General features: G+C 44.8%; 1 protein-coding gene across 1 annotated transcript in view; it reads left to right on the top strand.

The window, feature by feature from the left end:
• Positions 1-11,654: 11,654 nt before the first annotated feature.
• The window catches only part of RSBN1L (round spermatid basic protein 1 like), a 59,132-nt gene continuing 52,827 nt past the window's right edge, over positions 11,655-17,959 (top strand). Inside the window, exon 1 of the mRNA XM_086610043.1 lies at positions 11,655-12,314. Coding sequence (XP_086466169.1) covers positions 11,669-12,314 — 646 coding nt within the window. The 5' untranslated portion in view covers positions 11,655-11,668. The remainder of the gene's footprint in view (positions 12,315-17,959) is intronic.

Below are 17,959 nucleotides of genomic sequence, written 5' to 3'. Positions count from 1 at the left end.
TTAAGGTGCTGTTGCTGTGACAGTTGATTTCTTTAACCACTTGACTCTTGCCTCTGAAAACATGATGTGTCTGTATGAAGAACTTACTGTGGTGAAGCCAAGGCAAGAAATCAGTTTGGGATTTTGGCTTAAGTCCTGCAAACAGTTACACGAGTAACTTATGCATGTGAACAGCCGTAGTGAGCTCAATGAGGCTATTCATCCGCAGACTTAAGCACGCGTGTAAATGTTTGCAGTTCTGGGGCTCTCATAAGGAGAGCAGTTAGCTCTGACTTCAGCAGTGTGACTGAGCTCCATGGATTTCAGCTAGTGAAGTGGAAGTTGTCTTTCACATCTACAGTTCTGACTTTGATCCACAGAGTTACAGTCCTTAGTGTAAAAGATCACAGGCACGTAAGAAAATTGATCTTTTGGGTAGGTCGGGCCAAAATCCCATGGAGTGTTTGACTGTCAAGTCAAACGAAGAGCTGGACTTGGTTCAAAGAGGATCCATCCCATCAAAGACTCTGCGGAGCTTTTCTGCTGACTGACTCTGCTCACTCTTCACCAGAAGACATCTGGTGTGCGGTTCCATACTCTACCTGCTACATCTCTGGCCTAACATCAAAAGGACAAAAAAAAAATCAGGTTCATGAATCTGAATATTTTTAAATCTTTTGCTACACTTGTTTTGAATTTTTATCATCTCTCTCTCTCTTGCTGTTTTTACTTTTTTTTTTTAAGTGATATATTCATTGTTAAAGTGAACCTGGAGAAGTTGGCAGGAAGAAGACACAAATCTTACAAGGAAACATGGTGTCCATTGGCAGTAGCTGCTCTCCTTTTACTTGCTGTATCTCCAAAATAGTTTCATTATTCACTGCATATGCTTTATGGTGAATATAACTTTGTAGTATCACGTACACATTTTATCAGCACTGTCCAGTACACTTCCCTTTTTTAGGATTTTGCGCTTACTAAACTTCTATCCTGCCTGCGCTGAACACAATTATTTTGCTGTAAGTGAAGTCTAATTCCACATTATCCTGATATCTGAACACGGCTAAACCCATCAGTGAAAGGCTGGCAGTTTTGTTAAAAAATAGTAACGTGGCTTCTGATCTGTATTTCATTAGACACAAGTACAAACTAAAATAGCCATCACTGTGAACTCCAATAAGGAATTCAGGGTTACATTCCCCATTGATGCGAACAGTCCATACCATCAGGGGTTTTTATTAAAGTTAATTAAAAAATGACTCATAACTCAGGTCATGAGATCTGTGGGGAGTAATTTGTGAGCACTTCAAAAGTGAAGCAAGCTGCCTGGATAGAGAACCTGATCCAAAACACGTTCATAAAATATCATGGCCTTTGCTTGGTCTGCGGTAAGAAGTGAGTGTGGCAGAGCCAGGAAAAATGAGGAGCACGTAGCTCAGGAGGAGAGAGGTGAGAAGAGCTGAACTGCAGCAAGTACAAGGAGGAAACTGTCTTTGCCTGTGGGTAATAAAAGGCTGAAGTGAACTTGTTAAGCAGGTTCCTGGTTTTGTAAGATCCTCAGAAGGGCAGGAGAGGTGTGGTTGGGTAACAGGAATGCAGCGCAAGGAAGACGCTTCTTTAAACAAATCAGTGGGGTTTGAGTTTCTACAAAACAAGCGATTGTGTATCAGCCTCTTTGGTTTTGCCTGATCAGTGCGGGGTGGGAGGAAAATTGGTGGCGGGACCTAATAAGGACAAACTGATCCTTGAAATGTCCTGGGGTGGGTGGAGAAATGAAGAATGACAAGTTTAGAAAACAATCTGTTGTCATGTGTGGATTTTGAGACCTCACAGTGACACCAGAACGGTGGCACTTTATGACACCATGGTTACGTAACGAATACATATTTATCTAAATGTCTGCTGACATGCTATCGCTGATAAGAAGGAAGCAATAAAAGTAATTATTTTGATAATGTAAATAAATCTTTATTATACTTTATGACTAACGGGGCAACTAACAGTTCCATGAAGTGTTGCTGAACAGCTCTCCCCTTCTGTGTCCTCAGACAGCAAATCAATACAAGTTTAGTGCTGCTGAAAAGAACACTCAAGTGGAATTTTTTTTTTAAATCCACCCTTGTTGGAAATAAATTTTCAGACCACTCAAAAGCATTTCTACAGATAAATAAGTTCTTTACAGTTTGGATACTGTGTGGTGGCCAAGGTTGTCCTGAATTTACCTGTTCATCATTTCTGTCTTTCACATTTTCAGTTTAAAAATACTGAACTCCCTCTCAGGCAGCTCTTCCACAACAGGGAGAGTGGTCTTGGACTCCTTGATTCAGAAGACAGGGCCTTTCTATTCTTCTAGTTAAAAAAAAATTAAAGGAGTCAGACCTCTTTTGGACCTCAGGCAACTGCCAGCCTTCTCTGGTGACAGAGCCAGAATGGCTACATGAGCCAAAAAGGTCTCTCTCAAGAGATCTTCCAGATTAGTCCACAAGATCTGGTTCAACCCTGCTTCCAGGAGGGGTTTGGTTCCTAGAGAGGCAGCTCTTCTCTTGGGCCTGTCTGCAGCCCCAAGATCACGTGGAAAGTATTTTGGAAGGGATCGGCATTTGCCACGAAACTGAATGCTCTAATTTGGCAATTCAGGGCTCCTCTCCCCACCACTTCTGGAGCATGTGACGTGCTCTAGGGACTTCCTCATAACTCATAAAATGTATAGGTGCTCTTACAGACCACGTCATGTGCCTTTCTAAATTCATGAAACAATGAAACACATCCTCGCTTTGCTAGAGACCAAAAGATACGTAACAGTAAGATCCAGAGAGAGGTCTCCCTGGTACGTGACTTCTAGCAAACCCTCTGCACACACAATTACAAAATTCAGAAGTCTGGCTGGAGTCCATTTTTATCTCAACGGTATTTATGTAGCAGTTTCAAGCAAGCACTTTTCAATGTCTCTTCTTTCAGCGACTAAGATCCATCTTATGTGTGAGGGATTTTTCCGTTTCTCCTTCTCCCTCCCCTCTGCCTCCCCCCTGCCCAATACCTCTGAGTGTTAGAAGTGACCAGCACGAGGGACCTCACTTGGAGCAGCCTCTGGGCCAGAGCCTGCGGTCAGATGACAAATCCTTTCTACATGTTTACTGGAATTTAGGGCTATCTGTCACGTCTGCTTAGCATTCCTGCCTCGAAGCCAGGGCAAGACCGTACAAGTAGCAGCGTACGGTACAACTGCGATTTTATGTGAACAGGCTGGGAGGAGACGGCTATCTCCAGTGACCGAGGCAGTGATCCAAGGCTGAGAGCGAAGTGCTAGATTTACATTAACGCTTTTCATTCCATCATGAATGGATCCCAAAGCCCCTAACTGCCATCTAGCACATATGTTTGAATATTTTTGGGTGACCTCATTTAATGTAAATATGTTCTAATGAGAAGTAAGTACAGGTATCTTCTTCTTAAACCTAGCCTGCAGTCTCTGTGAGATGCTTTCCTAATTCCATGGTCTAGAAACTTCAAGTACAATTATCTTCCAGTTATGGTGATACATCTGGGAAAAGGACATTATGGCAAATGTGTTTGTACTTGCAGCAGTTTGTCTTGAATTAACTGTTTCCCAGAATCACTGAGGCCACTGATCTGAAGAGCTGCTGCCTCTAACGTGGAATAAAATTTGTGAATAGACAGAAAGCTCTTTATTGGGGGTTTTTCCATGTAGATGTTTGTTGTTTATATGCGTAAGAAGCTGAGGTGAGCAGGGAAAGATTAGCTGCTATGTATAAGTAGCCATTTATATTTTATTTATATACACATTCACACACACTTATAAACTACTGCTCTGTAAATGAGTGCCAGTCTCTAAGACACAAGACCTGAATTCCTAGAACTAAATGTATTCCCAAGAACTGTCTCTGAAACAGCTTAGATTATAAGCGTCTAGGTATAGGAAATCAAAAAATCTTGGGAAGTCCATTTGGATTTCAGTTTTTGAAAGAAATTACATCAACCTATTGAGAAATACCTCACTGCTTCCATTGCAAAAGTGCCAGAAATAAAGGGAAGAAAGCAGCATTTAAACCAGATGTCTCAAGGGGTTGCCTTTATTCCTTTCTAAATGCAGGCGAATTTGTCTGGCCAGCTGTGCGTGCTACTTCCGTACCTGCACACCCCTTGTAAAGGCAGAATGACTCCCAGCGACCACACACAGGTCCTCTGTGTCCCTGAGGTTGAGAAGAAAGCCCATGGTCAGTCCTTACCTTCTGCCATTGACTCAAACTCTGGCAACAATAATGAGTATGCATAACTCATGGGAATTGCTTCTCAGGGAATAAGTGTTCTTTTAGAGTTTGGTTTGGAAGAATCTATGATTTTCCTTTCATAGAATCATAGAATGGTTAGAGTTGGAAGGGACCTCAAAGATCATCTAGTTCCAACCCCCCTGCTATAGGCAGGGACATCTTTCACCAGACCAGGTTGCTCAAAGCCTCATCCACCCTGGCCTTGAACACTTCCAGGGATGGAGCAGCCACAACTTCTCTGGGCAACCTGTGCCAGTGCCTTGTCTTTATAAGACAAAATATTCAAGGTGTCTATACAGTACATATTAGCACACGTCTGGTGCTGGACCTACTGGGTAGTGCTTCTGCATATGGGAAAAAATTACTACAACACTTGGAATGGAAAAAAAAAAGACACAAAGGGCCTTGGTTTATTTAGATAAAACTGCTTGTAGCTTTATTCTCAAGAGAAGCAACAACAACAAGAGCCTGAGATAAAGCATTAACATTCCAAACTGGGAGAGCCTGATCATTTTCATTCAGCCCTAGAAAAGAGTTCAAAGGTTTTATGAGAGAGGAGAAGCTAAAAGCAAGACCTTCTCTCCAGAGAGTTCTGGATGTGGATGATAAAGACGGCATCTTGATGGCAGAATTCTGGATTTCTCTGCAAAATCTTTGTAACTAAACAAAACAGTTTCTTATAGTCTAGACATCTTCATTATAAAATCTCAGTTTCCTTTTACTTCCTGACGGCTGCTGGATTGTGCTTTATTCTCCCTGGGATACACCAAACATGAAAAGCAAAGATGTTCCCAAGCTTCATGACAAAGTCTTTCGGACGTCACTTGCTTTTACTTAATGCCATCAGAGGCCAAAGAAGATGAAGATGCAGTTTACCTTGATCACGCTGTCATTTAAATAGGTTTGTTGGGTGTTGTTTATAACCTGACAGCAGTTGGATCCACTCTCACCTCTCTGCTTGTGACCCTGCGCATGAAAGTGCTTGAGGTTATGTGTAACCTCATGACCTCAGCTGCTGCAAAGGTTCCAATTTTGAATTTGACATGAAGCATAAGCTAAATACTTCCTCAGAATGGACATGCATTTTGGAAAAATTCAAATCACCATTCCTCTCGTCTTTCAGAGAGATAATTATCATTTTGTCCATCAAGTTCTACCTATGTATATGTCACAATCACAGAATGGCTGAGGTTGGCAGGGACCTATGGAGGTCATAGAATCATAGAATGGTTTGAGTTGGGAGGGACCTTAAAGATCATCTAGTTCCATCCCCTCTGCCACAGGCAGGGACACCCACCACTAGATCAGGTTGCTCAAAGTCTCATCCAACCTGGCCTTGAACACTTCCAGGGATGGGGCAGCCACAACTTCTCTGGGCAACCTGTTCCAGTGCCTCACCATCCTCAGAGGGAAGAACTTCTTCCTTAGATCTCATCTAAATCTGCCCTCTTTCAGTTTAAAGCCATTGCCCCTTGTCCTATCACTATACCTCCTTGTCAAAAGTCTCTCTCCAGCTTTCTTGTAGGCTCCCTTTAGGTACTGGAAGGCTGCTAGAAGGTATGTACAGATGGCTTTTGAACACCTCCAAGTACAGAGACTCCATAACCTCTCTGGGCATCCTGTGCCAGTGCTCCATCACTCTCACAGTAAAAAAAAAGTGTTTCCTGATGTTCAGAGGAAACCTCCTGTATTTCAGTTTGAGTCCGTTGCCTCTGGTCCTGTCCCTGGGCACCACTGGAAAAAGCCTGGCTCCGTTCTGTTTGCTCCATCCCTGCAGGCATTTACATACATTCATGAGATGCCCCGGAGCCTTCTCTTCTCCAGGCTGAACAGTCCCAGCTCTCCCAGCCGTTCTTCATAGCAGAGCTGTTCCAGCCCTCGTATCATTTTTGTGGCCCTCCCCTGGAACCGCTCTAACAGGTTCCGGTCTTTCTTGTACTGTGTTCCTTTTGTATTGAAAAATCCTAAGGATCTTTCAAATGGTCTAATTTTTTTGGATGCTATGAAGACAAAGAAAATTATCTTTTCAACTGCAAAAAGATATCATTTGAAATGGTGTATGTCGATACTTTTTAAGTTTGCTCCATTGCTGTGATTATTATTACACTTAAAAAACAAGAAATATAGGAGCAGAGGCATTTCACATGTAAACACAAATGAGAAAAGAAGTTATAAAGATTGAAGAGCTTTTACATCAGTAAGATGTAGCTACTTGAAAAAAACCCAAACATTAAACAATAAACACTTATTGTAGGTCCTCTCTGAAGTGTAAACTCCTTTTTGTGGTTTTTATAGATTCTACTAAGTGTTGGCAGATGAACAGTGCAATAAAAAATATTACTGTCCCCAGCTGTGTGCTCTTCCAAACGTCTAACCCACTACTAGACTTCAGCTGCTTCGGTGAAAAAAGCTTTTTAGCATGAGCCTGGCTTTGTCACCTGTTTAACTGAAGATACTGGCCGGCACGTTCATGGGGCGTAGGCGCGGGGATGCCGTCCTTGCGAGGGACACCGGGGGGTGGGAATTCTTACCCCCGTGCAGCGAGGTTTGTCGTGCTGTCAGCAGCTCCCGGTTACGAACCAAGTTAGTCTCCAGTCACTTAGTTCAATCACTTGGGTGGTAATTACAGAAGAATTTGGGTATGCCACTGGTTGTTCTGAAAACTGTGACTGTAGAAAACGGGGCTTTTCTAAAATAAATCACACCTTTACATCATGCAAATGCCTTTGTAAGTATGTTCTGTGCACATAAGGCGGACAGTTTTCACCTCTGTTTCTAAAGGTGAATAAATTTACTTTTAATGAATTGTAAGAAAAAGTGAATAGCAGTAAAAATTACATTTAGTTAATTTTGCAGACAAAAACCAGCATAAAGATGTCTAAGTGTTATCAAATGTTTTCAATTTACTCTTGGCACGACTATTTCCGTGCTTGAATTAGAAACTGAACAGATGCCAAACCAAGGAATTAAGTGCATGGAAAGCAAACTGTTGAAACTAAGAAGAGACTAAATAACATTTCTGAAAATTGTACTTTATTTGGAGACCTGAGTAAGGTTCCGGAGCATCACTTCGGTAGGCAGCTAAAAGCGTAAAGTCAGAACAATGTAATACAGCACTTACACATAGCTTTTTATTTTACAGGGGACATCTGAAATTTGACAAAGTTTAGGTCAGCGCATACGCTAACTTGTTTAGCTTCCTCAGTTACTGAAACAAGACAGGTATTTAAACAAATATTTGTATTAATAACCAATTATATTAGCATTTCGTAATTATTCTCATTAAAATGACAACACGTTTGTAATAAGCAGGCCCATACTCTGGTAGGCTTATCCTTAATGTGTGTTGGATACTCAACTGATACGTGCCCGGCATTTTACTGGTACAGTTCTGCCTCTTTCGGGTTTTTATGGTCTAGAAAATCATCGCAGACTTCCCTAAGTGCAAATATTAATTATAGAGAAAAGCACATTGATATCATTTCCGTATCAGTTTAAAGTCTTCTGCTCAAACAGAAGACCAGAAACGGGTCTCTGTGTTTATGGATCCTGTGCCACGCTGCAGTCACTCCACCAAGGCGCGAGCCCCCAAAGGCTCTCTGTGAAGTCACTGCAGGGGACTGGAGTTGTGACACGAGATGCAACTCTATTTCCCTATAACAGTTTGGTTTGGGGGGGGGGGCAGTGCTTTTGATGGTGTTTCTCTAGATTGCATCATTTTATTTAAGCATACATATTCTGCTGTTTCCAATTAACATCAGAACAAATTCGTACTTCTCATCTGTATTTTATGCAGGGTGTATTGCTTGTATTTACCTCTTTTTTTCCCCCCAAGATACTTTCTATTCTAAAGTATTTTTGGTGTTTCTCATTTTGCCTATGTCTTGCTCACAAGTGTGTGTCTGTGGTGTATGCGCCGGCATCCAGAGGTTTAATTAAAGTAAAAAGAAGTAGAAAGGAAGACGCACCGAAATTTGGTTTAAGTATTTTGGAATGCGAGCTCACCATAGGTACGGTGCAGCACTTCAATGCATCTGTGTGGCTGGTGACAAAACAAGTGACAGGGACAACATGACTTCCTCTGGCGTGCCCGCCAGGCTGGCCGCCACGTGGCAGCAGGATTGCGGGACACGCAACACGGAGCTGGCTTCTGAATTTCAGCACCCTACAATTTTCCTTGCTGACAAACGGCTATGAGAGAGCAGCAGAAAACCTCCAAACGTTAGTCACACTGCTTTCCAACAAGAAACACACCTAATGTCATCTTGCTCCAGTTGAATTTTCTAAAGAATTCACTAATAAAAATTCCAAGTGTGTCCAATAAGCTCAGAAATATGAAGATTTGTCTTAACCACATTAATGTAAGTGCGCATTTGAACTTACTCAGCTATTTACATAGCTATCTAACCTAATTAGCCTAATAAATCTTGCTAAGCCTGCCACAAGGAGAAGAGTGATGTACTCCTGGGTGACTTCAGCACTTAACAGACCTTGTAGTCAAGTTTCTTGGACCAAAAGCACGCCTTAGCACTTACTCTAGTTAAAGATCACAGCCCTCGGGAAACACCGTTCTGTTTTTCAAAGCCCCCAAAAGCGAGAGTGTGAAAATACAGTTGTGGCTTGTCTGAGGTATGAGTTTAATGAATAAACTTAACGCACCGTTGATTTGGTATCAATAACAGCACAGAAGTAAGATGAACTGGGTTGTAAAGCCTGCAAGGTGAGACAGTGCTATGAGGTGCCCAAAATTTCTCATTCTAGAGGTATTAAATTGGATGGGTTTTTCTCATCTACTGATACAATTAATAAATTTCTGAGGGAGATGGAGATGACCTTTGTACTCAATACGCCTATTTTAGTTATACCAGCCTATGTACATATGGGTAGATTTGTACCTGGATTTCCATCTGGGATTGAATGTTAGTCGACTACTGCTCAAATACATGCTGTGAAATGTTCTTGTGCTTTTACACAGATGCCATTTTCCCCATCATGCCCAGAGGATACACTCTCACAGTAGTGAAACTTGGATTATCTGAGGAAAAATCCTTTAAGCTGAGTTGGCTGGATATAGAAAACTTATTCCTCACTGCTGTTGAGATATTGCTGTTGAGAACTGAATTCAGCCTCGTTTACAATTTGCAAAAAATGAAGCAAAGGAAGAGACAGTGAGAGTGCTAGAAGCAAGCTTATTCCGAGGCTGATCAGCTGCAGCTCAAATGAAAATAGTTTGTGAAGCTAAAAAACCTAATCTCAAAATCTTGTTTGCTGCTGATACATCATATAGAATCACAGAATGGTTAGGGTTGGAAGGGACCTCAAAGATCATCTAGTTCCAACCCTCTTGCCATGGGCAGGGAAACTCTCCACTACACCAGGTTGCCCAAAGCCTCATTCAACCTGGCCTTGAACACCTCCAGGGATGGGGCATCCACAACTTCTCTGGGCAACCTGTTCCACTGCCTCACCGCCCTCTGAGTGAAAAATTTCTTCCTTGTATCTAATCTAAATCTGCCCTCTTTCAGTTTAAATCCATTGCCCCTTGTCCTAACACTACATGCCCTTGTAAAAAGTCCCTCTCCAGCTTTCCTGTAAGCCCCTTTAAGTACTGGAAGGCTGCTATAATATCACGCCGGAGCCTTCTCTTCTCCAGGCTGAATAGCCCCAACTCTCTCAGCCTGTCTTCATAGCAGAGGTGCTCCAGCCCTCGGATCATCTTCATGGCCCTCCTCTGGACTCGCTCCAGCAGCTCTATGTCCTTCTTGTGTTGGGGACTCCAGAGCTGAACACAGTATTCCAGGTGGGGTCTCATGAGAGCAGAGTAGAGGGGCAGTATCCCCTCCCTCGACCTGCTGGCCACCCTTCTTTTGATGCAGCCCAGAATATGGTTGGCTTTCTGGGCCGCCAGCGCGCCAAAAAAACTTAAAAAAAACACCTTATACAAAACTTAACATAGCAATTTGATTTGGCAGCAGTCTGCCAGATAAAGTTTAACCAGGTAGGTACTCTGTGCTTCCCACTGTGACAAGGGAGATGCAGGTACAACTGACCAGAGTAGGAGACCGGCAATGCAAACACTCCAGGACACAAGGGCTCACCTTCAGTTTATTTCTGTCAGCACTTCTGGCTTACACCAGGTCTTGGGAGAATTTCAGTCTGCACCTGAACAGCCACTACAGCAGCTGTAGATGCCAATGGCAGGGTTGGGGGGTGTCCTATTTGTGACAATAAACTCCACGTTGTAAGTCATGCTGCCTTTTGCTTTGGAGGAAGCAGCAATGCCATCTCTTTACTGAACCACAGCAGCAGGGTGCCAGGGATCTTGCTGAGGAAGCCGATACCCGACTATTCTGGCGGGATGGAATCTCACACATCAGTAAACTTTTGCAGCATTTGTCTTCCATAGGGCCCGAAAGAGCTTCCAGGCCTTAAGCTGACTTCCTCCGATGACTGGGGAAATCGTGGAAAACTCCGGTTTAGCCAGAAACGCCGCTGAGACCTCAGCCTTGTACCCAAGGCATCGACCCGAACAAACGCTCGCAGCTCCAGGACGGGCGGCTCACCCTGGTGCTGCGGCAGCCTCTGCTTGACACACTGGCTGCATCACCTCGCGGGCTACTGCCCGCGTAACCTCCCGGGAAAGGCGCTATTCCAAACTTCCCTTATTTCTAAACAAAAGCCTTTCTCAGAAAACAGCCATCGGGGCAGGTTTCCCCAGTGCCAAGCGGCAGCGGGGAAGCCCCAAACCTGACGGATTCAAGCGAACCAGCTCCAGGCTCCCTAGCGCCTGCAGGACCCGCCGTCGTGCGCCACAGCCCGAACACCCGGGTCCCGAAGAAGCAGCTCCCGAAGAAGCGGCTCCCCAGGACGCGGCCCCTCAGGCCCGGGCCTCCCCTCCAGCCGCCGCTGCCACGGCCCGGCCCCGCCCGACAGCGCTCGGGGCGGCTGCCTGTCCCGCCCGCGCCTGGCGGAGCGCACCCAGCGCCACGGCCGCTCCCCGCCCCAACCACCGGGGCTGGGGGCTGGGGACTGGGCCCGGCCCGGCCCGGCCCGGCCCAGCCCGGCCCGGCCCCGAGCCGAGCCGAGCCGAGCCGAGCCGAGCCGAGCCGAGCCGAGCCGAGCGCCGCCTCCCCAGCCCGCTCCCAGCCCCGCGCAGCCGCGCCCGCCCGGACCGTCGCAGCACCCCCTTCCCCTCGCCCCCACTCCCCGACTGCGCACTCAGCCGAGCCCACCGCCTCCAATCCCCTGAGAACCCGCCCCCTCCCCGCCCTATGATTGGTCGATCCCGCTGTCACTCCGGCGTCTCCACTGCCCATTGGGGGAAGCTGAGGCGCCCCTCCGCCCCGCCCCGGTTCTGTCGGTTGAGGCGAGCCGAGAGTAAATAGAAGCAGGAGCCTAAAATGGCGGAGTCGCCGAGCCCTGTTCGTGGCGCGGCGTCGCCCGAGCAGGAGTCGTTCGGCGCCAGGCCGGCCCCGGACACGAAGGTTTCCCGTGGATCCCAGCCGGCTGCCAAGAAGATGAAGGGAGCCGATGAGAGGAGCCTAAAGGGCAGTAAGCGCGTCAACGGTGAAGGGGGCGGTGGTGGCAGCGGCGGTCACGGCGGGAGCGGCAAGCAGTCGTTGTCGCTGCCAGCGGTCGTGCCGAGCTACAGCAACCCTGCGGCGTGGGGCTTCCCCGCGCTCCCTTCTGGCCCCTCCGGGAGCGCGGGGGGCTTCGCTTTCCCTTCTCAACTGCCCCGGAAGCTGCTGTCGCCCGCCGTTTTGCTGCCGTCGTCCGCCTCCCCCTCCTCTTCCTACCAGCAGCACCAGCACCGCCACCACCGGCACCGCCTGGCTCTGGCCGTCGAGGCGGGAGGCTGCGGTATCGGCGGCGCGGCCGGCGCTGGCAGCGGGAGCACCAAGCCGAAGAGGCCCAAGGAAAAGCGGGACAAGGAAAGGAGGAAGCACGGGGCCTTGCCCGTGGTGGCGGCCGTGGGAGATGGCGGCGGGGGCCTGAGTGCGGCAGGCCGGGAGGAGAACGGAGAGGTGAAGCTGCTGTTGCCGAAAGGTGAGGGGCGGGCGATCGCTCGCTGCCCGCAGCCTGAGGGAGGCTGAGCGGCGGGAAGGGAGAGCTGGGAGGAAGGGTGGTGAAGGCTGCAGGGGGTGTGGAAGGGGCAGCAAGTGGGTATGGTGCTGTACGTGAAGGTGCCTGGCGCTGCTGGAGTTGCCGTGAGGGAGCAGGAAACAGTTGTGGTGCCGGGGGCGAGCCGTTAGAATGGCCGCCTGCCCCCGCCCCGCCCCAGCACACTGGCTCTGGGGCAGCGCCCCTTCCCGGGGGCCCTACCTGTCCGCCCCCTGCGCCCGGCCTCCGCGGAGCCAGGGGTGGCCGGGCTCGGGGGCTGCGTGCTAGACCCCGGCAGGAGACCGCGGGCGTTGTGTAAGTTTGCGGAGAAGGCAGCGGCCGCTTAGTCTGCCGTCAGTCCTGTCAAAAAAGGGGGTGTGGAATTAGCGATGGCGTCAGCTCGAAGCTGCCAGAGGCTTTAGGTTTTCTTACCTATTAGGGAAATAAGAGTGCCTAGCAATTTACTAGAGATCTGCGAACAAAACTGAATTTCTGTCATTGCTTTGGACGGGAAAAACGGAGCGGACCACATGCTACAAAAAAAACCCCGGTTTTAAAATTAAATCCTGAACGATCTCGTTTATTAGGCTGTTATTTTTTACAGGCTAAGTCATTGAGTACTAGAGAGCATGCGGTTAAAATTTTTTGAAATCTCATTTAGTTGCTGCTTCAGGTTTGCTTTATTTCCTGAAGATCACTGGGCTAAAATTTTCCAAGAAATGCTCGAGGCCTTCAGAAAAAAGAGAGGAGTGCCGGGTTAGTTTATTAATAGGGCTGGACAAAAATGGCCATACCGGCTAAGACAAGATGTTAGTCTAGGTTCTTGCTGACTGTGATCAACAGTAGTAGATGCTTAGGAAGTAAAAGACAATACATGAATATGTGAAGACAATACGAAAATATATGCTTGTATTTCCAGTGTATGCTTTCTCAGCCTTCAGTGACCTGAAACCAGATGTTGATGCATTTGCATTTACATTGAAATATGAAGAACTTGAAACGTTCACTCCATTACCTAGTTTAAGCAAGTTTCTTTCAAAGGAAAGATAAATTAGAGTTGCTCTGTAGGCTTGTGTTGCTCTGATTGTGGCCCTATACCTGTACTTATAGGATGAGCCAAGCTTGTAGAGAACATTTTGTATCAATATGCCTTTTTGTCTATTGATTATGTTATCTGACTGACTCACTGCATTTTGCACTAATTTCCAGTAGTATCTTAATCTCAGATTCACTTACCTTTGAATATTTTTTTTTTAATTATTTGTTCTTTTGGTCAGCATGTTGCATGTATCATTTTGTCGTTACGATCTTGACTGCTGGTGTACAACGGGCTTTAAGTGTGTCATTTCAGTGCTTTCAAGTGTTTCATTTTAGGGTTTCTTCTTATTCCTGTCCAAAAGATGACTTAGGGAAAGTCTTCAGAAATGATACTCAGTACACGTTTGATGTTGCTGAAGCCTTCTTGTCTTCAAGGATAGCCGCTGAGAAACTCATCAAATATCTTTCTAGCAAAGCTATGTAAATAGTAACCATATTCACTCAGATTTTTATAGTGTCCTATCAGTGTTACACAATCATGTTGTTAAATTTCTGAGAACAATATTACAATAACAAGATGAAATTTTTTTTGCACATTAGTAAAAGAAATGACGACACTGATGGTGTCAACTGAATAATTGTTAACTGAACCTTCCTGGAAGTGATGATTTGTCTTTAAAGAGGATATTCTGCACCTTGTATCTGGAAAGGATATTTTCTCAGAACTTATATACTGACAAGCAGAAGTACTTGAATTTTTAGTTTCTGTTTTCTCAGAACAAATCTTTATACCTTTCATTTATTTATTGAAAACCTAAGCACAAGCAACAAACAACATTTTTCCAAGGCAAATGATGCCTGTATAGCATCTGGATCTCCAGATTTCTGTTTAGAGGAAGTGGTTTTGATACCTATAATTTTGTGGCGTATTTTTCGAAATAAATGAAGAACTTTATATTAATTAAATTATATATTTTTGCAGGGAAGGCTGTAAGAAAGTGAGGGATGCACTGAGTCTTCTGTTGAGAGCATCCAGCCTTTTCAAAGTGATTCTGTGTTTGGCTGTAGATTAAAGAACAGATTTGTGCTGTTAATCCGGTGAATAATTTACTTTTCAGAATGGAAAGTAGAAATGTGGTTATGATGCAGGGAGAAAGGAATGACTAGGAGGGGGGCTTGTAGAATCCTAAGTACAGAGGAAAACCAAGAATGATATATTAGGGTGAGAGGGTAGAATGGGTGGAACTTGTACATCGGGATTGCTGGAACTACAGCGTAGACTAGAAGATACCATAGAGATTCTGGCTGCAGCAGTGAATGAGAGAATGTGGAATGCGTGAATTTGAGATATTGATGTGAAACGGGGAGGAAATAGCATGCAAAAGCTACGTAAGAGGGAGATGATTCTGATTTTGTTTTGGGGCAAAAGGCATATACATAGGTGCTGTAGGAAAGGCAGGGAAGGCTAGAGGAAGGGTAGGATAGAAGGAGAGTGAAAAATTTAGGCAGCCTACAGATACAAAGTCAGGGTAAACTTACAGAATTTTGTATAATGAAAACTGAGAGGCCTGCCCACAGAATATGTAGGGGGAAAGCAGGAATAAAATGTGCCCTTTTAGGTGTGATGAGTTCATAGAAGCTGTCATATGTGCAGCTGGTAAGACTTTCTAAAAAACGACCTAATGCAAGCAAGTGCAGTCTCCCTTTCGTGGAGTCTGCAGTTGAATAACTTTATTCTTTTGGTTCTATGGAAAACGAGCAGCAACCTGGAATTGACAGTGTTGATTTGTTTTTTCTCTCATAGCATTCAGAACTGATACACATACCAGTGTTGCACCTGCCAGAAAGAAAAGTGTGCAGGTGTGGAGACTAGAGGTGCAGAAGTCTCTAAAAGAGGCAAATTATCAAAAGATAAGTGGGTGGAATGGGCGAGAGATTTCCTTGATCATTTTGAGACCCTGAAGATGGAAAAACTCTATCCTCTACTTTGCAGCTAAAGTGGAGATGCATTGCACATGGGTACACAGGATGGAGAATTCCCAATTGAACTTTGTACTGATAAGGGTGCCAGTATCTATGAATTGGGAGGAGTGGCATTTCTAATCAGTGAGGTGTGTGTGCATACTGTGCTACATATAGCAGTTATGATGCTAGGAGCAAAAGCTTTACCCTGGTGAGAGAGCGAGAGGGCCTGCAAAGACCTTAGTACTGGAGAAAATGAGGAATAAAGCTAAGGGGGAATGAGGGGCAAGAATGGTGAAATTTGTCTCATGAGATTTCTTGGATTGCGGTGTAGCAAAGATAATACAGGGAATCAGGGTGCGCAGTGATGCGGAGCGAAAGACTGAGATCTGGACTTGGAAATCTGTTGTCATAGGGCTTTGAGTAGTACCAATAGCGTTTTCCCATTCTAGTTTAATTGCTGTGTGTTGATAAGGGATATTGACACTGAGGAGGAGATCATGAGAAGTTTTTTCGCCTGCCATTCAGAAAAGCTGATTATAGGAGCTGATGCTTGTCCTTCGCTTGCAGTAGCGATTACTAGGTTAGAGCCTGGTTTTGAGGCACCTGCTTTTCCTAAGTGATAAGATGGTAAGCTTGGCTACAGCCAAGATGGATGATGTGTTTAAAGCTCTTGAAAACTTTTCTATTTTCTTCCTTGTTCAAGTCTTCATTTACAGATTTCTCTGCTCTTTTAATTCATTGGAAAGACCTTTAACTTGCAGAGTCATAACCAGGTCTTGCGGCCTGTGTTTCAATTAGATGAATGGAATTGAGTGCATCCTTCTGACATGCTGATCTAGCATGCAGAGAACCTGGAAGACCATTTTGCCATATGCAAGATTTATCCTGCAGATAGGAGATTTAGGCTGTTTAAATTAAGCTTAAATTTCACTTGTCAAGTACGTTCTAATAGTGGAATTCAAAGTTGCGTAACTATTTTTGTTTCAAAACGTGGTGTGAATCTGAGGGAAATGGTTGCTGTTCCAGTTTATGACTATACTGGGTTCAGTTAGTCATTTAACTGATACTCTGCTCTAGCAGTTTATAGTTGAAACTTGTTTTCTTAACAGTGCAAAGCTCAGCTCAGCAACTCCCTGCTTCATCAGATGATGCCTGCCCAGAGTTTTTTTGTTATGGTCCATAGACTTTCTGTAATATGTGATCCAGATGCATGAACAGTCTTTTCTATTTTTCTTGCTATTTCTGTGTTCAGTTTCCCTTTCCTTTTCCCTCCTTTTTTTTTTTTTTTTCCACTCCAGGATCCATTTGCTGATAAGATTACCTTAGTGTGCAAGCAATTGCAAAATGAGTGGTATTTTTAACTTGCAGATGGAGATTCCGGGTATGAGCAAGAAAACTTAACATGGTACTCTAGCTCTTGTTCTTACTTCTAGTCTCTTTTTTTTTCTTTTTTTTTTTTTTTAGTTTCTTTCTTTCTCCTGCTGTCTTTGAAGGATAGATTAGATTAGATTTCAGGTGGGCATTTACCCGTGATTCTTCTGATAAATTTGTTGCTTTGGGCTGCATGACACTTCTGGGTTTTAAGCTTTCAAGGAATTGCACTTTTCAGGCTTGTTAAGTTTGGTTTGCATCCAGAGCGATGCTGGTTTCATAGTCTGACTTACTGGAGTAGATTGGAGAAAGTTTTGGATCTTCTTCTTTTTCCTTCTTTAGAACTGGAACCATGCATCTTGTTAGTTATGTTGTCTTTTTTCTTCTGCTGAACATTTCCTTCTCTTTACTTCTATTTCTTGTCCTTTTTGGTTTTGTATTGTGTGACTTGACTCACTTTCTCCTCCTCCCTGCCAAACTCCCTAAATTCAGCAGTCATTTTCATGCTTGTGAGGCCTCTTGATCACTCTCTTCTGAATTCTTTAATGTATTTCTATTTGGACACCCTGCTGTAATCAGCAGTGTTTGTGAAACGTTCAGGGTTTTAATTTGGTATACAAGAGGAAGAGGGACTTTGCAAATTTCTTTGAATGTTGGAGGTTTATATGCAGTTTGGTTTTGAGACCTGATACTGATGTTAATGTTAGCATCCAATGTTGAGATGAATTTGGATGAGTGTTATCTTTATCCTGAGGGACGCTGTCCCCTTTTTATTTTTATGAAATAACCCTGAAGCTTTGCTAGACAGAACAAAATCTTTCATTTTCTAAGCTGGAGAACAAACAAAACCCCTCCTGTACCCTAGAATCCAGCTCTGTGTGCAGTTTATGCCACAAACTTATTCTGGTTGTAGAATAATAATTTTTTTTCTAGTTGAAACAAGATCAGTAGGCTGAAACATCAGCTCTGAAACCTCTTGCAGAGGCGTTGTTTGCAGCTGTCATGTTCTCCACTACTGATTTCTGATGCAACTCCCCAGTGCTTGAGCTTACACTTGGCTTATTCAGTTCTGCATGTAGAAGGCCTCCTTTAGAAGTGCAAAGATTAGAGGAATTACAAAGATTAGATTTAAATTTCTTGAGTGTTTTGATTCTGAAAGGGGTCTGTCTGCCTTCCTGTTCACGGGGGGGGGGGGGGGGGGGGGGGGGGGGGCGGCG

This window comes from Tauraco erythrolophus, chromosome 4 (genome assembly GCF_009769465.1).
Source record: "Tauraco erythrolophus isolate bTauEry1 chromosome 4, bTauEry1.pri, whole genome shotgun sequence".
Classification (NCBI taxonomy): Eukaryota; Metazoa; Chordata; class Aves; order Musophagiformes; family Musophagidae; genus Tauraco; species Tauraco erythrolophus.
The sequence above is the reverse complement of the archived record's forward strand: the minus strand, read 5'-3'. Positions and strand labels throughout refer to the sequence as shown.